Here is an 18,407-nt window from a genome sequence, read left to right on the forward strand (position 1 = left end):
CATTTCACACACAAATGGCACTTACACGGACGATATAATTGTTGTGATATGTTTTACTGTATTGAAACACTAATATTTGTGTTTAGTGAAGTCTCCCGAGTATAACAGTACCCCTCATGTACAGGTATTATGGTGTTTTCAATAGTTACCGAGTCAACTACAAGGCTTGCGTTTCAGTTTTTTCACATTGAAATTCGCCAGATTGGTTATGTTGCCTTTGAGACCGTACGGTAGCCCAGGAATGAAAATGACCCCCATGATGGCATACCATTTGCAATAGTAGACAACCCAAGGTATTGCAAATGGGGTATGTTCCGTCTTTTTTAGTAGCCACTTAGTCACAAACACTGGCCAAAACTGGCGTTCAAATTAGTTTTTTTAATTTTTCACACACAAACAAATGGTCACAAACACTGGCCAAATTTAGTGTTAATATTTGTTTGTGTGTGAAAAATGCAAAAAAACTAATAAGGTAATATTGGCACATCAGCCAATATTGATCAGCTTCCACTGATAGCAAGATCGAAATGGTGGTGTTTTTCCTTCTCTTGAGTTGTATCACTAGAATGAGATTTCAGTTAAATCTGGTGACTTATTTATCATTGAATCGTGTTTGGTACTAAAGAGAGAGCAAACCATATACAAATGTTTTATTAAGATGGAACCCCATAATGCATGCATTCAGACCCTGGTTTACCGTTAGGATAGAATCTCTAACTGCTCATTTTCTGTTTTACTGTCTGCAGAGCCAAGTGGATGACCCCTCTGCTAGTAAGATGGACCACCCTGTTGGTAAGTGCTTTGTAAATAGTTTTTTTTAAATGGTGGGATGCACTGAGCAAGTACCAATATTTATATTTTTATTTAACACCATATTGCATTAAAAGCATCCATGTATCACCTATTCTAACCATTCTTTTCACTGCTTGTGCAGGTGGGCTTCCGGAAAAGAAGTTTGAGGCAGACAAACGGGGTGTGAATCTCGGGGATTTCAATGACATGATGCGGAAGGACCGGTCTAGCTTCCGTCTGCCCAATTCCAAAGAGATGGGAGCCGCAGACAGCGGGCCTTATTTTGAGAAGGTAAATGATCAAATTAGTAGCAATTCATATTAGAATAAATCACAAAGAAGTGGGTAGGCTCTATATAGGTGTGGGCTTTAATGCAGCAACTAGAAGATTTTAGTACAGGAGTCTTGTTAAAATTGAAAGACTATAAATTTAAAAATAAATCTTATTTATTTTTTATTTTTTTGTTGTGCAGGTAAGTACAGGTTAGCATCAAACGCCAGAACTGTGTGTGTGTGTGTGTGTGTATGTATATATGTGTATGTGTATATATATATATATATATATATATATATATATATATATATATATATATATATAGTAGATGTATAGTAGATGTATTTATACACACACACACACACACACGATTGACAGTGGCATGATAAGTTGCACATTTTTTGAAGTATATAAACAGGCTTAACATTATGTCTACTGCTGCATCGTGTTATGGAGTGCTAGACATGTGTTAGAAGTAGTGAGTGCAACTAAGATGATATAATAGACTGTGTAAGTACAGGATAATAATGAGGGGATCTTTGTGTCTGGGGTAGCTTCATGTTTATGTCGCCCTCAGCAGTAGGAGGGTTACCATTGGGTATGTGTTAGTCACCACTAATGGTGTACCGCCACCCTTATAGGTAAGATTTAACAGACCCTGCTTCCTAGGGCAATAAGAGGCAAACAAGCAGAGTATAAAATGTGGTCAAGTAGCTAGGCTAAACATGGGAGATGAGGCAATGCTTGGGGTTCATTTAGCCGGTACCAGCAACAGGTAGATGATAGTCCCACAATGTGGAGTGATGCTGTTAGTAAAGGGAGATGGGCTCCAGTGACTCTCTGCGTGGATTGGAAGTACCGGGGCAGACCGCATGGGTAAGAGTCTCTGGGTGCGCCAGGTGAATCAGCCGATGCCCCTTCTGGAGGTTGGGTTGCCAGGTGTTGCAGGTGGGTTCCGCTTCCAGGTATATCAAAGAGACCTGTCAGGGCTCTGTGGTAATTCAGACCAGTCCTGCTCCAGCTGAGGCCCTTTCCTTCTAGGGAGTCAGTGTGAGACGGAGGTCTGTTCCGGCGGTTCTCACCAGCATGATGGAGTGTGGCCCCAGCGTGACTGTCGGTAGGGAGAGCACAGGCAACAGAATCTCTCTGCACACCCCTCTAATAGGTAGCGTGGTTGGATTGCTTTGAATGCTTGGTTGTGCAGCATATGTGTGTCTCAGTCTATGCTTTCAGTGAGAAAATTTAAAGCATCAGCAGCATGCTATTCATGGCAATAAAGGAGGGGACGTAACAGAAACACAGTAATATGTCATGACATATGACTACATGTCTGTTTGTGTAGGGGTCATCATCTTTTCATTTGGGGTCAAGCCCCAGGAGTTTGTGGAATCTAGCAAAGACTGTTTTCAGAATATTTTGATTTCATTTTTTTGTTTTCTGTGGCAAGGCCTCCCATTTGCTCATTGAAAGGTAATTGATATATTATGTATATTGACATTTGAGGTTTTAATAGGCTTTAAAGATTCTTTATTGTATTCCTTGGACAATTACTTTACTGAAAACGTGGTTATCTATATTTAGTGGTCCCACTTCTTTTGGAGCTTGAGAGGCTGACCTCGTCTTCTTAGCAGTATTGCAAAGCACACACAAACTTTGAACAAGTCCTACAGTTGGCTCATCATGCAAATTAATTTGTCATTGGTGTTTCAGGAAATAGTATAATGGAGGTAAAATAATCTCAATGATATCTGAGTTCAGTGAATTAAACCGTTCAGTCAAGATAAACCATTTAAGTATACTTGGGAATGATAAAAGTGCTTTATCTTGTGCCTAGGTAGGATCAAGGCAGCATCTAACCATACTAATATGGGTACTTCACAAAAAAGGGACGGAACTCAAATGGTTTCTCAATGCCCTAAAAGAAACATTTTATTTAAAACCTCTACTTTTTTTACAATAACAAATTGTTGGTGGCAGTTTGATAGCATTGCTTTAGTAAAGCATTTGAAGTTTGTGTGGTTTTTTTTTATAATCATTAAAATAGGTCATCTTCCTGTTTTCAGTATGTTGGTTTTTTTTCAGTTCATTATGTTTTCAGTGGCATGTCTGTTAATTGTGATAATGTTTTGCACTCCATGGACTAGTAAAAAAAAATAATTCACCCCTTTAAACCACAACTAAAATTTCACATCCAATCAATTGCTCTACGACTCCATTTCCATTATTTTGGATGTTGGCAGCAATATACTGTAACTGTTTGCAGTGGTATTGGATTAGGGATGATTTTTTTACTCTTTTGGGAGGTTCTACACGCAATCCTGAAAGATGGTGTTTAGAAAGATCTACTTTGTGGGTCTCCTGCATACTTTTCTCTAGTCACCTGTATGCTTGTGTGTTTGTAAGCTTTATCCAGCCTGTTAAAGTTTTTTTTTTTATTTTTTTTTTATAACCAAAGCTGGATTTCTCATAAGGCCACCATGGTGGGCAGACAGAAGATAGGTGGCATGGATTTCCCTCATTGGCCAGCCCATTCTCATGCCAGTGTTCTATTTCCCTTTGCGAAACACACTTCAGCAGGAAACCATTTATTACAACAATGGTCTGCACCCCAGAGGGGGGTGGGGGGTGCAGCAGCCTGGCAGGTGTTATGGTGACCCATGTGGAGCTCATGCAGGAGATCTTTTGTATTCAATGTATCCCTTTCATTCATGTGCAGTATACAGTGAGGGAATGAATGTCAGTGGACACTGTATGTTCTTGTTGGGCTGTGATGGCTAAACTTGACACATCAACTGTCTCAACTCCATTTGATGCAATATCTGGAGTGACATGTTAGTGATCACTGTCCTTTGGTGCAACAAGTGAATCTGTACAAAAGTACTAAAGCCCCAGTTGTTCCTGCAACCTATATCTCCCCCACACACATTGTCACCTACTCCTCCCCCCCCCCCCCCCCCCCCCGTCCTTCCCCTCAACACACGCACACTATTGCTCCTATTCACATTCAGGCCTCATTCACATGCACACATACGAACTACACCATAAACTGCTCATTCCATATGCTATGTCCTTGGGGTAGTAAGGAGGGTAAATTCAGCCGTGTGTGTGTGTGTGTGTGTGTGTGTGTGTGTATATATATATATAGATAGATAGATCTCTATATATATATATATATATATAGATCTCTCTCTCTCTCTCTCTCTCTATATATATATATATATATATATATATATATATATATATATATATATATATATATATATATATATATATATATATATATATATATATATATATTCAAATAAGAAAGAGAATGCACACCAGAGACCACAGGTAATATCCAACCTGGTTTAATAAACCAATACTGGGTTCAAACCATTAAATGACAATAATACATAAAGTGATACAAAAACAGGCAAAAAACATAAATAATACTGAACAATAAACAGCAATAGTTTACCAACGTTCTCACAAGCCTGATAGGGCAGAAACACGAATCCAAAATAACCCCCCAATGTTTCAGCAGCACCTGGCTGCCTTTATCAAGGGTATCTATAAAATATTGATACACAATCTTGCTTTTACAGTGCCTTGGTTTCTTGCTTTTTATGGCCTTAATCACTTCCTTACTGGCATATAAGTCAGCAAGTTAAAAACATTGGTTATTTAGAATATTTATTTTGCCACACAGTCCATTTTGCTGTGTTCTATGTATGACTTGTTATAGAATTTGTTTAGTGTGAAAGTTCCCCATGTCTGGGTTTTTGCTTTGAGTCATAGTGTCTCTCCCAATACTGTATAGGTACTGTCACGACAGTTGACGTTCATAGTCACTCATCAGTATAATAAACAAATATTGTTTTTAATGCATAAGTTGCATTCCTGAGCCAGCTTTAATTATTGTCATATCTGTAATTTACACTGAATAGACTATTTCTCTGTGTCTGTCTCTCCTTTTCCCTCTTGCATTCTGCTGCCTCACTAACCAACACCCACTGGCTGGCTTTAGCTGACTTTGCCTTTCTCCAATCAAGACGGGTGCCTTGGGGACGAGGCTCCGTGCTCTCCCTTTTCTCCCTCCCCCAGCTACAAGCTATCTCCCTCCGGCTCCTCGATCCCCTCCATGGGCCTGGGGGCTATCGGTTCGGGTCTCAACCCCCAAACCTTCGCTGCTAGACAAGTAAGAGTTGTAGTGTCCTCCATTTACCATGTGAGGGCAGCAGTATCCGTGTTTAAATCCTTGCTGGACTGAGATAATAACAATTATTGCAACAAACATTGTCTTGTGTTGAGTTTATTATACTTGGTTTTAGGACAGATTGTTTTTTATTTTTTTGTATTCCAAAAACCAACCTACCCTCACCATTCAAAAATATAAACACAAGTAAGACCCTGAACAAAACACAGCCAGTTTCTATATTCATAGTGTCTAATTAGGTCCTAACAATATATTTTAAAGGTTACCAAAAATACTTGGAATTCATATCATGCCATTTGCTCATACCTATTTCAAGTGTGTTGATCTGTCAAAACAAACACCAGAACCTGGTTCTTCTATAATTTATGCTTTTTATTTTAATTTTAAACAGAGTTCCAGGAAGCTCATGTAAATGAGCATAAACTCTCCGGAAAATAACTTTCAAAATATACTAATAGAATTGTAGTTGGTATCAATGAGTTTATATAACTGATACCATGTGTATTTATTCTGTAATAAAGAGTTAATGTGTCCATGAGGTTTTAGTTGACTGTTTGACCGAAAAATCTACTTTGGCATTTTTTTAAATTATTTTTTTTAAATATGATCATCTACTCTAATAGGATTTTAGTTTCCAGATGTATATTCATGTTGTAGTTTTAATACCAGTTCTTGAGGCACACAGTAGTGCATGTTTTCATCACCTTGCTACTTTGGCTTGAGTGGAATAATCATGATTGCTGGGAGATTCTATAAACCAGCACTGATGTGTGCTACAAGGGCTGGAGTTTAGGAAATAGAGTACCGTATATACTCGAGTATAAGCCGAGTTTTGCAGCACATTTTTTGTGCTGAAAAACCCCAACTCGGCTTATACTCGAGTCAATTGTCTGTATTATGGCAATTTGCATTGCCATAATACAGACTGGGGGCTGTGGGGGCTGCAGAGAGATGTTACTTACCTTTCCTGCAGCTCCTGTCAGCTCTCTCCTCCTCCGCCGGTCCGTTCAGCTCTTCTGTCAGCTCACAGTGTAAATCTCGCGAGAGCCGCGGCTCTCGCGAGATTTACACTGGGAGCTGACCGAGGTGCTGAACGGACCGGCGGAGGAGGAGAGAGCTGACAGGAGCTGCAGGAAAGGTAAGTAACATCTCTCTGCAGCCCCCACAGCCCCCTCCTACACAGTGCCAATCCACTGGACCACCAGGGAAGGAGAGCCCCCCTCCCTGGCCAGCTAGCAAGCAGGGAGGGGGGACGAAAAAATGTATGTATCTTAATAATAATAAAAAAAATACAAATAAAAAAATAATAAAATAAAAATAATAATAAAATAAAAAATAATAATAAAATAAAAATAATAATAATAAAAAAATGTAATGAAACAAAAAAAATATTAAAATAATAATTAAAAAATAAAAATGCCCACCCCCCACCAAGGCTCTGCATCACACTCTGCATTACACACACACATACACACACTGCATTCATGCACACACTGCATTCTCATACACACACTGCACTCATACACACAGCATTCATACACACACTGCACTCATACACACAGCATTCATACACACACTGCACTCATACACACAGCATTCATACACACACTGCACTCATACACACAGCATTCATACACACACTGCACTCATACACACACACACACACACACACACTGCATTCACACACACACACACACTGCATTCACACACACACACACACTGCATTCATACACACACACTGCATTCATACACACACACTGCACTCATACACACAGCATTCTCATACACACACACAGCATTCATACACACACACTGCATTCATACACACACACACTGCACTCATACACACACTGCACTCATACACAGCATTCTCATACACACACACTGCACTCATACACACACACTGCACTCATACACACACACTGCATTCATACACACACACTGCACTCATACACACACACTGCACTCATACACACACACTGCACTCATACACACACACTGCATTCATACACACACACTGCACTCATACACACACTGCACTCATACACAGCATTTTCATACACACACACTGCACTCATACACACAACATTTTCATACACACACACTGCACTCATACACACAGCATTCTCATACACACACACTGCATTCATATACACACTGCACTCATACACACACTGCATTCTCATACACACACACTGCATTCTCATACACACACACTGCATTCTCATACACACACACTGCATTCTCATACACACACACTGCATTCTCATACACACACACTGCATTCTCATACACACACACTGCATTCTCATACACACACACTGCATTCTCATACACACACTGTATTCTCATACACACACACTGCATTCTCATACACACACTGCATTCATTATATACACACACTGCATTCATTATATACACACACTGTAAATAAATATTCAATTAATATAATTTTTTAAGGATCTAATTTTATTTAGAAATTTACCAGCAGCTGCTGCATTTCCCACCCTAGTCTTATACTCGAGTCAATAAGTTTTCCCAGTTTTTTGGGGTAAAATTAGGGGCCTCGGCTTATATTCGGGTCGGCTTATACTCGAGTATATACGGTAATAGCATATGATAACAGTGTGTCAATGTTAATGTTTAAAACATCCTTGAAATTCTTTAATTTGGAGCCTAATTTCATCCTTTTAAACTGGAAAGTAGCTATTTTAATATAAGTCTAGGCGTCATAATTTAATTCCTGTTTTTTTTTTATTTATTTTTTATTTCATAGGGTGGCAATCATGGTCTGTTTGGGAACAGCGGTGCACAATCGCGAGGCATGCACAACCCCGTGCCATCGCTCAACTCCTCTCCCAACCTTCGGGCCCAAGTGCCTCCCCAGTTTCTTTCTCCCCAGGTAATACTTGTTGTGGTGTATTGTTTCTTTTGTGAATGCATTTTTACCTGCTGGTTTGTCTTCCTTTTACAAAACATTTTCAAATATAATTTTTAATAGGAATTTGAAAAATGATGTGTTTAATCCCTAATTCTTTCTTCAGGTCTCAGCCTCCATGCTGAAGCAGTTCCCTAATAGTAATATGAGCCCCGGGTTGTTCAACATGGGACCCCAACTCTCTCCTCAGCAGATTGCGATGCTGAGCCAGCTCCCCCAAATCCAGCAGTTCCAATTGGTATGTATCCTCTAAATGTAAGTTTTGCTCAACTTCATCTACAACTCCCACAATTTATTGAAGCATTAAATCAGGATATTCTTATATTGCAAGTAGCGATCGACCGATGTTAAATTTTTTGTTTAGATTTTTTTTTTAGAGCAGATATCGATAATCTGTAAACGTTCAGGCCGATAACCGATAATTTACCGATATTCTGGACATTTACTAGTTAACAAAAAAAAAAATCTACACAAATTTACTGTTAACTGAACATGTTTATTTATTTATTTATGTGCAAATCTTTTTTTTTTTTTTTTTTTTTAATTAAAGGATCACTTTAGTGTCAGGAAAACCCTTAGATCCCCCCCTCCCTTGGCGCTGAAGGTGTTAAAACCCCATTCAGTTACTTACTTTAATCCAGCGCCGGGCTCACTCGTTGCTGGTGACCTCTCATCTTACTCCGTCGGCTCCAGAGTGGAGCGGAATGCGCATGCGCGGCAAGAGCCGCGCGCACATTCAAACAGTCCATAGGAAAGCATTTCTCAATGCTTTCCTATGGACGTTCTGCATGCTGAATCCGATTTTCGCATCCAGCGTCGTAGAAGCGCCTCTAGCAGCTGTCAGGAAGACAGCCACTAGAGGCTGGATTAACCCTGCAATGTAAACATGGCAGTTTCTCTGAAACTGCTATGTTTACATCTGAAAGGTTAAAACCTGGGGGACCTGGCACCCCTAGACCACTTCATTGAGCTTAAGTGACTCTAGTGTCCCTTTAAGGTAAATGCTCAAAATATGCATGCCAGTCAGAATTTATGTTTTTAATAATATGTGTGTGCGTGTAGTGGATGCAGTGTGTGTGTGTGTGTGTGTGTAGGTATGTAATTATTATTTTATTTATATAGCACGGGGGGCAATTTGAAAAAAATATATACTTTTTTTTTTTTTTTTTTAAACACCCCTCCCTGCATTTTACCTGGCCAGGAAGGGGAGATATGGCATTCTCTGGGGGCCCACGGCGGTCCTGGGGGGGAGGGGGGTGGGGGCCAGCAACATTCTTACTTCCCTTCCCAGCAGCTCCCCTGTCTAACTCTCACTACCTGTGTGCCAAGGATTACCATGGCAACGCTCTGACTGCCACAGGACTCGCAAGAGTTAAACAGGGGAGCTTAAGGGAACTGCTGGGAAGGTAAGTAAGCGTGTGCTGGGCCCCCCAGGACACTGATGGTGGCCCTAGTCTGCAATATCGGTATCTTTATTGGCCAATACCGATATTGCTGAAAATTCAGAATATCGGCTAGACCGATAATCGGTCGATCCCTAATTGCAAGTGGGGTTTAGTCCTATACAAATATGACACCACTAGCAGGCTTCATTCACTGTGTGGCATAAAGCTTAAACACAGGACTTGGAGATGTCAACCCTTTTGTTTGTATCAGTTGGAAAATATAATAATCCTTCAATATTACCATTTTCTGTCCCCAGGCATGCCAGCTTCTCCTGCAGCAGCAACAGCAGCAGCAGCAGCTGCTTCAGAACCAGAGGAAGATATCACAAGCAGTCAGGCAGCAACAGGAGCAGCAGGTATTGCCACTGTCTGCCTTACCACAGGTTGCTTGAGTAGAACCCAATGTAAATGGTTTCCAAGTTTAATCACGTAACTGGGTTTGCTTCTCGATGTTTCACAAAACAATCTTGAATTCAAATGAGCAAACATGGTTTTGTCAATACCACGGTGCTATTTTATGTACAAATGTATTAGCCTTGTAAAATATCCCTACATATTTAAACAGCCCTCTGATAACTTCTTCTGCTCCTTAGAACTTAGTTATTTGTTTCAGTAATCTAAGGTATGAAAAAAGCTATCTTTTGGACATCTTATTTTAGGTTATCAAAGTATAATGCAGTGGTAATACACAAATCAGTATCTTCATAGTAACATATTTTAAATGTCTTAATCCCTGACTATTGTTGTGCCCAGAATACTGAGTTGGGAACCAGTGGTATTGTGCAACAGACTCCTCTTGAAATGGACAGAATACAAAATCATGGTACAACAAAAAAGCGGTGGTTACTATCATATTTAACTCTGAGATATTTGTAGTGATGAGCTGTAAAGTCAACTATTTTCATGTTCTCTGACTAAGGGGATTATTCAGTTTCTTTATTTCTACAGCATGTTGAGTTACTGCGCTCTACATTCTAAGTATTATTTATTTTAATACAATGCTTTCCAAGCTTGCACGTTTTTATTTTTTTATGTGAATGTATATATTTGACAGAATAAATGACTGATTATCTGTTTATACAATTAAAATGAAGGGCTCATAAATTTTAAACTCATGTTCCCAGTAGTCTTTTGTTTTCTTCCCGTAGAAGCCCTGTTTATGTAATATCCAGTGGGCACGGAATGCTTCTTTGTCTCCCCCTCGCTACAGTCATTTTTATGCACTCCACTATACTGTAATAACTTATTTTGTGTAACTTGTTGCCTGTCCGTGCCAATTTTCTTTGCCTTTTTCTCAGCAGCTGGCACGAATGGTAAGTGCCCTTCAGCAGCAGCAGCAACAGCAAAGGCAGCCAGGAATGAAGCATTCTCCTTCCCATCCTGCTGGACCCAAGACTCACATAGATCCTGTAGGACTCCCAGATATGCAAGGCAAGGGTCATATCCCTGGATATGGCTCTGGTAAGTAATTTAGGTGAATGTGGTGTTATGTGCACTGTAAATATTAAAAATGTTTTCTATCATGTTCATAGTAAAATTACATTTTGTAGAATGGTGATAAGAACATATAGTAGAAGTAAATGTACGAATTTCTCATTCGTACTGTAGTGACTGCACGCATCCTGGATGTAGGCTTTACCTAGGTCTGTTTCAAAGGGATATTGATAAAAACCCAGACTGCTGGTTGTACTTCAGGGTATAGCAATAATTTGTGGAACACAACACTCACTTGGAAAAATCTGATTATTTTGACCGCATAGCCCATTTTTTTTATTGTGGAATACGTTGATCTAATGTTAAATTGATCTAATAATCAATCATTATGTGAGGTGTTGGGGCAGTTATCAGTCACTAAAGAATCCGTTATAATGCTTAATTTACTTTTATTTTCTTTTTTAAGGATTTGGCTCAAGCGGCATGGATTATGGTATAGTGGGTAAGGAAGCTGGGGCAGAGTCTCGTTTCAAACAGTGGACATCCATGATGGATGGAATGCCCTCATCCATGCCCCAAGATGCCAGCTTGCAGAAGAATGGTGAGCACTTCTTTAGTAAGTTGTACATACATACCCACTATTTTAAGGGATTTATGTGGTATGAGTTTCTTTTGTTAAATGCATTTTTTTTGCAGACTTTGTCTTGGTTGGATGTACATATGGAATGCAATTCTTCACATATATCAAATTGTAGCTAGTAACCCAAGTCTTTTGGATATTTATTTTTCCTGTTCATAGCAGTTAATTTGAATGTGTGCTCCAGCAAAGTGACAATGTGGTGCTTTTTATAAAAAATAAAAAAAATGAAATTTTAGTTGAGCATAGGTTAGACATGTATGTTTGCAAAGCCACAACAGATATTGCGAACTTGTTCAAGAAGCATAGGAATACAGTTGTTAGCATTAGATGACACTGCACATTTTTGTTAAAGTGGATATCAAGAAAGTACGAATTTGTCATTAACTGACTGCGATACACAAATATATTTTAATTTAACAGAGTATATGGGCTAGGCTTAGTTGCTATTGGAGGTCTCATATGGGGATCTGACACATGCTATATGTCCTTTATTCTTTACTCTGAGTTCAGAGGATGCAGACGTTGCAAGAGTTAAGAGATCAACTAACTAGACAGGGAGTTAGCCAGTGTTAAATACACGTGTGGAAAATATTCATGCACAGAACATATAGTAAACGTAGTGAGTGCACAGAATAATTAAATTATGCTGTCAACTAAGATATGTACTACATTATAAGAGATCACTGAAGCCTGCTTGGGGTACATACTAGGCAAATCAAATAAACATTAAAGGATCACCATAGGGTCAGAAACACAAACCTGTATTCCTGACCCTATAGTGCTAGACCCACCATATAGTTGGCTTGGCCTCCCTATAAAAGTATTTAACTCGCCTTATTTCCAGCGCTGCAAGGGTCTGCTGTAGCTGGCCCGCCCCCTTTGTGACATCATCAAAATGACCGATTTATAACCAATCCAATGCTCTCCCACAGGAAAAGCATTGGATTGACTAAAATCGGCACGGGGCGGGGCCAAATGCCATTGGCCAATCAGGACCTCCTCATAGAAATACATTGAATCAATGCATTTCTATGAGGAAAATTCAGTGTCTCCATGCAGAGCGTGGGGACGCTGAACGGCAGGGCTGCTTACTGTGCAGCCCTGAACCAGGAAGCCCATCCAGTGCCCATCTAAGGAGTGGCCATTTAGAGGTGTCCCTAGGGGCAATGTAAACACTGCCTGTTCTCTCAAAAGGCATTGTTTACATGAAAATGCCTGAAGAGAACTATTATACTCACCAGAACAACCACATTAAGCTGTAGTTCTGGTGACTGTAGTGTCCCTTTAACCCCTTAAGGACACATGACATGTGTGACATGTCATGACTCCCTTTTATTCCAGAAGTTTGGTCCTTAAGGGGTTAAACATTAAACACAGGAGGGTGTCCAATTAAAAATGAGTGGATAGAAAATCCTGGTAGATTTATGCGCCAGTCACCCACATGGGGTTTGAAGGAGGACCCGATCAGCCAAGGTTCCCGACGGTGAGACGTTCCCTTCAGGTGTGGATAGTGTGAGTGGAGTTTCCTCCAGGTGGGCCTTTTAGGAGCGTGGTTCTGGGTTGTGCAGCAGTCTTGCCCAGTGTGGGTGCCCCACTGGTCCAGAGGGTGGGGGCGCAGGACTTGGTACACGATCGGGTGCTGGGGAGCGGCCGCCTCCCAAGTGTGTACATCTGCCGTGGCCTAGGCTGTAAATCCTGGGAGCTGCAGTCTCCCTGTGCTTGGGCCAGAGCAGGCTGCTTTCAGTCAGTGAGAGATTCACCGTCTCTTTAGCAATATGCAGGATCGCCACCAAGCCGATAAGCCAGGTAAATTAGGCTAGAAACGAGTTATATTCAGCTAGAGAGCTAGCAATACATGCGACTGTCCAGCATGGCGGTCGGGCCCTGCCCCCCTTAGGGTGCTTTTTTAATGTGAATTATCTTAAATTAATATTTAATGAGTATGTTAATCATTTCCTTTTTGTCTCCAGGCTCTATCCCCCCTCCTGTAAAGAATCGTGGTGGTTCTCCTTACAACCAGTTTGACATGATGTCTGGGGAATCTGTTGGATTGCATGGTGGGCCAGCCAGTGAGAGCTGGTTACCTGCCAAATCCCCACCTTCAAGCAAAATTGGAAGTAAATCAATCAATGCCAGCTGGCCTCCAGGTGACTTCACAGGCTATGAAAAGCATGAGTGTTTCCTACCTATACCAGCTTTTCCTTTTATTAAATGCTAGAATTAACCTAGTTTTTTGTAGTCTGCACCTTTATCTGGTGCAGATCATGTTAAGAGCTCCATTGCGGTCTCCGCAGACAATCAATGATTCAGAGCACCGGCTGCGGCACACGGAGTTAATGAGAAATGCCGGGGACCACAAGGGAACACTTAGTGTTCTGCCACTGATAGAAGTGAGGGGGACGCAGTGTTGAACAGGGAGACCACTTGATAAACAGCCAGAGCTCCAAGCTCCACCTTTCTTAATAACTCAACAGTGCTATTGCCAGCACTCTGTTTGTGAAGGGGCTGCTCTCTGAAAGGGCAGTGAGATCAATAGATCATTTTGCCTGACTCTTTGCGCACCCCCTCCCCTCCTCCCTTTACTTTTTAAGCGAGGGTTGCGCTCTGCACCTCTTTTGGGTGCAGATCACTTTAAGTGCTCCCTTGCAGGCCCCTGGCACTGCACAATGATTGTGTGCTGTGGCAATCACTCTGGGTCATTGACTGAGCACAGAGACTGTGAGGGAGCTCTAAAGTGATCTGCACCTGAGATGCAAGCCACGATGTGTCCCGCAGAGAGCTCGATCGAGCTCCCTGCCAGTTTAGACAGAATCATTTCACCCTGTCCGAACAGAACTGGAGCTCTAGGTTCGGGCAGGGTACTCTGAGATTGAGGCCTAGGCAATCTTCTTATAGTTAGTTTGGCTCAGACAGGGCTGTAAAAAATCCCTTACCAGGTACTGTAACATGAATATTTTAGAATGGGGATAGTAGGACAATGGAAGAAAGGTTGCGGAATTTAATGCTGCTAAGCCTTTTTTTCTCCCTTCAAAACTACACAAAATGGAGCATGCAAAAAACACACCTAAGGCAATATGCTATAAATGTATAGAAGTCTTATTGGTGCCTGGAGTTTTATGGAAATCATATATTTACATGCACATACCCATTTAAAACCTTGTTTTCAGATACTCCACACTGAAAACAAGGTTTAGAGGGACAAAGGTTTAAAAATATCAGAAAGTGTTACTTTACTGAGAGGGTAGTGGATGCATGGAATAGCCTTCCAGCTGAAGTGGTAGAGGTTAACACAGTAAAGGAGTTTAAGCATGCGTGGGATAGGCATAAGTCTATCCTAACTATAAGATAAGGCCAGGGACTAATGAAAGTATTTAGAAAACTGGGCAGACTAGATGGGCCGAATGGTTCTTATCTGCCGTCACATTCTATGTTTCTATGTTTCTATATCATTATTTCCTCTTTTTAAACGAAAAATAAAGATTTGTAATGAAAAATGTTATGCTCCTTCTTTCCACCATATAGAATTTCAGCCTGGTGTGCCATGGAAAGGGATCCAAAATATTGATCCAGAATCAGATCCGTATGCTACCCCTGGCAGTGTGCTAGGGGGTCCCGCCCCATCTCCCATCGTAGATACTGACCACCAGCTACTGCAGGACACCCCCACAGGCAAGTTTCTGCAAGCAATTGGACTTTTTCTTGGCTACAGTTTTAACAGTAAATGATTAAATTAGATTGTAAGCTTATTTGAGAAGTGCCCTCTTCACCCTCTCCTCCTGCATTTCAAACGTGTTTTTTTTAGAATTTAATTGCCTGTCTTGTTTTACCTATTGTACAGCACAACAGAATACGTTGGTGCTATATAAATAATTATTGGTTATTGTAGTCATCTGCTTAAACAGTCATTTATATTATAAATCATTGCACTTTGGTATGTTTTTGCAGGGTCCAATTCTTCCCTCAACACCTCGCTGCCTTCACCTGGTGCCTGGCCCTACAGTGCCTCTGAGAATATCCACAGCACTTCAGGTATCTTTACTATGGTTTATACATAACAGACCGTTGAAACCGATAAATGTAGATTAATGTGGCATAGTTCAACCTGTTAAGAGCCCTAAATAATATAATACTTTCAAATAATGTTCTTCCAGCACAAATTTGAAAATAGCCGATTTTCTCATTCATGATTCATTCCTAGTTTATATTTACCACTTATGAATTACCATCACTGTGCATCTCTGTATATAGACTTGATATTGAATGTACTGCCTTGCTTGCCATGTAGTATTTGTGTGTTGCTTTTTCAGCTTGGCTGTTGAGCCTGCCAGTTCTCCAAGCTTAGAGGAACACTATAGTGTTAAGAATACAAACCTGTATTCCTAACACTAGATTGCTTGTTTAGGTCCCCTGCCCCGCCAGAATGGAGTAAAAAGGTTTTAAAGTTAGCTTTACTTCATTGCTGTGCTGGCCCCGCCTACATTGCTGACTAAATAGATCTTTACGACATCAGTGCTATTGCGCATCTACAATGCATCTCTACGGGGAATGTTCAGCACTTCCATGCAGAGCGTGGAGACGCTGAACTGTAGGTTGCAAGCTCTAATGGCAGTCACTAAGATGACTAGTGGTCATCTTAGTGACTGTCATTAAAGGTAATGTAAAGCCTTCAGGGACATGCTATAGGTACCAGAACCACTACATTTAACTTCCGTTGACTAGTGTCCCTTTAATGAAAGTACATTCACTTGAAATGCCTTTCATATGGCACTTGAACACGCCTTTCACGCTGATTCCAACCTTTAGATCACACAAACCTAGACATAGGTGTAATAATAAGGTTTCTGGTCAGTAAATTACCCTACTCATTTGGTTTATAAAACTCTTCTCTTGATTGGTGTGGCCATAATTTCCTTACCATTTCAGGATCACACATTGTATTGGTTAAAAACTCTGTAGTGGATCTATAATGGATAATTAATAGAAATTAAAAATATATATATATAATTTTTTTAAGTATGTATGTAAAAAAAACAGATACAATTTGTATCTTGCAATACCTTTTCTATTGGACTAATAGAATTTTTTAATGACCAGCTTTCGGGAGAAACCTCCCTTTCTCAAGTCTGAAGCATTTCTGAGCAACACGACACATAGAATTCAAAGTTGAGTTGTGATACAGGGGTTAAAGCGACATGAGTGCAGATAAGACACAGGTTTGTTAGAAAATAGACAACCTTCTTGCAGAGGGTCATGAATGTAGCTTTCAGACATCACTGAAAGAGATATGAAGAATGGTGAGCACTCACGGTCTTTAGAAGAGTTTAAAACTTGTAAGTTTATTGAAGATTTATTTGAAAGGAGATCGACGTTTCAGTTCATGTACTGGACTTTCCTCAGGATCAAGAACCTGAGGAAAGTCCAGTACATGGACTGAAACGTCGATCTCCTTTTAAATGAATCTTCAATAAACTTACAAGTTTTAAACTCTTCTAAAGACCGTGAGTGCTCACCATTCTTCATATTTATCTACATTACCTACCCCTGGTTTGAAGCACCTGCCAGTCTTTTGTTTTGTTAAGTCTGTGTGCAAGGAACTTTTGAAATATATATATATATTTCATGGATTGTTTTGCTTTGAAAGTGTTGTGTTTTAGGGGGAACAAAACATTTATCTGGATTGTAGTATGGATGACCCAGAATTCTGTGATGCATAATGCAAGCCTGTATACGCACCAATAATTTTATTTTGTCACTTGCTCCTAGCACTCTCAGCAAAGTTTGGGGACTACAAATCCGCCTGGTCACCAGACCCTATAGGACACAATCCGTCACATCACTCTAACAAGTGGAAGAACCCAATGTCCAGGAACAGCCCTGGGTTGCCTCGCCCCCCTCCAGGGCTCACTAACAACCCCAAATCCACCAACTCCCCCTGGAACAGCACAGCCCCCCGATCTGTCAGAGGTTGGGGGGGACAAGACTCCAGAATTGCATCTGGTAATATATATATATTTTTTGTAATTAACAGACTTTCAGTCAATGTATGTTTTTTCAAATGAAGTGTAACCAGTAGCACATATTGCTAGTGCAGTAAGCAGTGAACTTTTTTTCTTGTTGCAGAAGAAAATAAAAATAGCTAAACACAATTGGTAAAACGGAGTATTCTTAATTTTATTACTAGTAGGGCGTTTCACAGAAGTTAGTTTACTCCGTTCTATTATTTCACTTGCATTACGAATGTAAGTTTACAGTTGGCCAACTTTTGAGTCCCTATTTAAGTTAATGGCAGGCTGTGGTGTCACACAGTTTTCTGCATACTGTGCTATCATGTGAAAGCACCATTGACAAACTTGGGCTCTAAATAATGGGTAAAGCACCAACATGCTGCTACAATTTACCTATGTGGGAGGAATCAAAGAAAATTAAAGTGAACTGTTCTAACTAAGAAGAAGCACGTTCTCATTGCTTTGTTCAATTGGAATTGTACATTGCGAATGTAGAAACTGCTAAAATTAAATGGGACGGTCACCATAAGATACAAACTATGGTAATTGCACAAGGAAGCCATCATGTCTCTTTCAGTGCGCATTATTACCGTATATACTAGAGTATAAGCATTTTTTGTGCTGAAAAACCCCAATTCGGCTTATACTTCAATTTACATCGCCATAATACAGACTGGGGGCT

General features: G+C 40.3%; 1 protein-coding gene across 1 annotated transcript in view; it reads left to right on the top strand.

Moving 5' to 3' along the window:
* TNRC6B (trinucleotide repeat containing adaptor 6B) overlaps positions 1–18,407 on the top strand; it is a 117,798-nt gene that overhangs the window by 95,373 nt on the left and 4,018 nt on the right. Inside the window, 12 exon segments of the mRNA XM_063426400.1 lie at positions 747–792; positions 935–1,083; positions 5,075–5,245; positions 8,040–8,165; positions 8,308–8,439; positions 9,904–10,002; positions 10,948–11,107; positions 11,547–11,681; positions 13,691–13,867; positions 15,243–15,389; positions 15,666–15,749; positions 17,484–17,717. Of these exon segments, the coding sequence (XP_063282470.1) occupies positions 747–792; positions 935–1,083; positions 5,075–5,245; positions 8,040–8,165; positions 8,308–8,439; positions 9,904–10,002; positions 10,948–11,107; positions 11,547–11,681; positions 13,691–13,867; positions 15,243–15,389; positions 15,666–15,749; positions 17,484–17,717 (1,660 nt within the window).

The sequence above is a fragment of the Pelobates fuscus genome, chromosome 7 (assembly GCF_036172605.1).
Source record: "Pelobates fuscus isolate aPelFus1 chromosome 7, aPelFus1.pri, whole genome shotgun sequence".
Classification (NCBI taxonomy): Eukaryota; Metazoa; Chordata; class Amphibia; order Anura; family Pelobatidae; genus Pelobates; species Pelobates fuscus.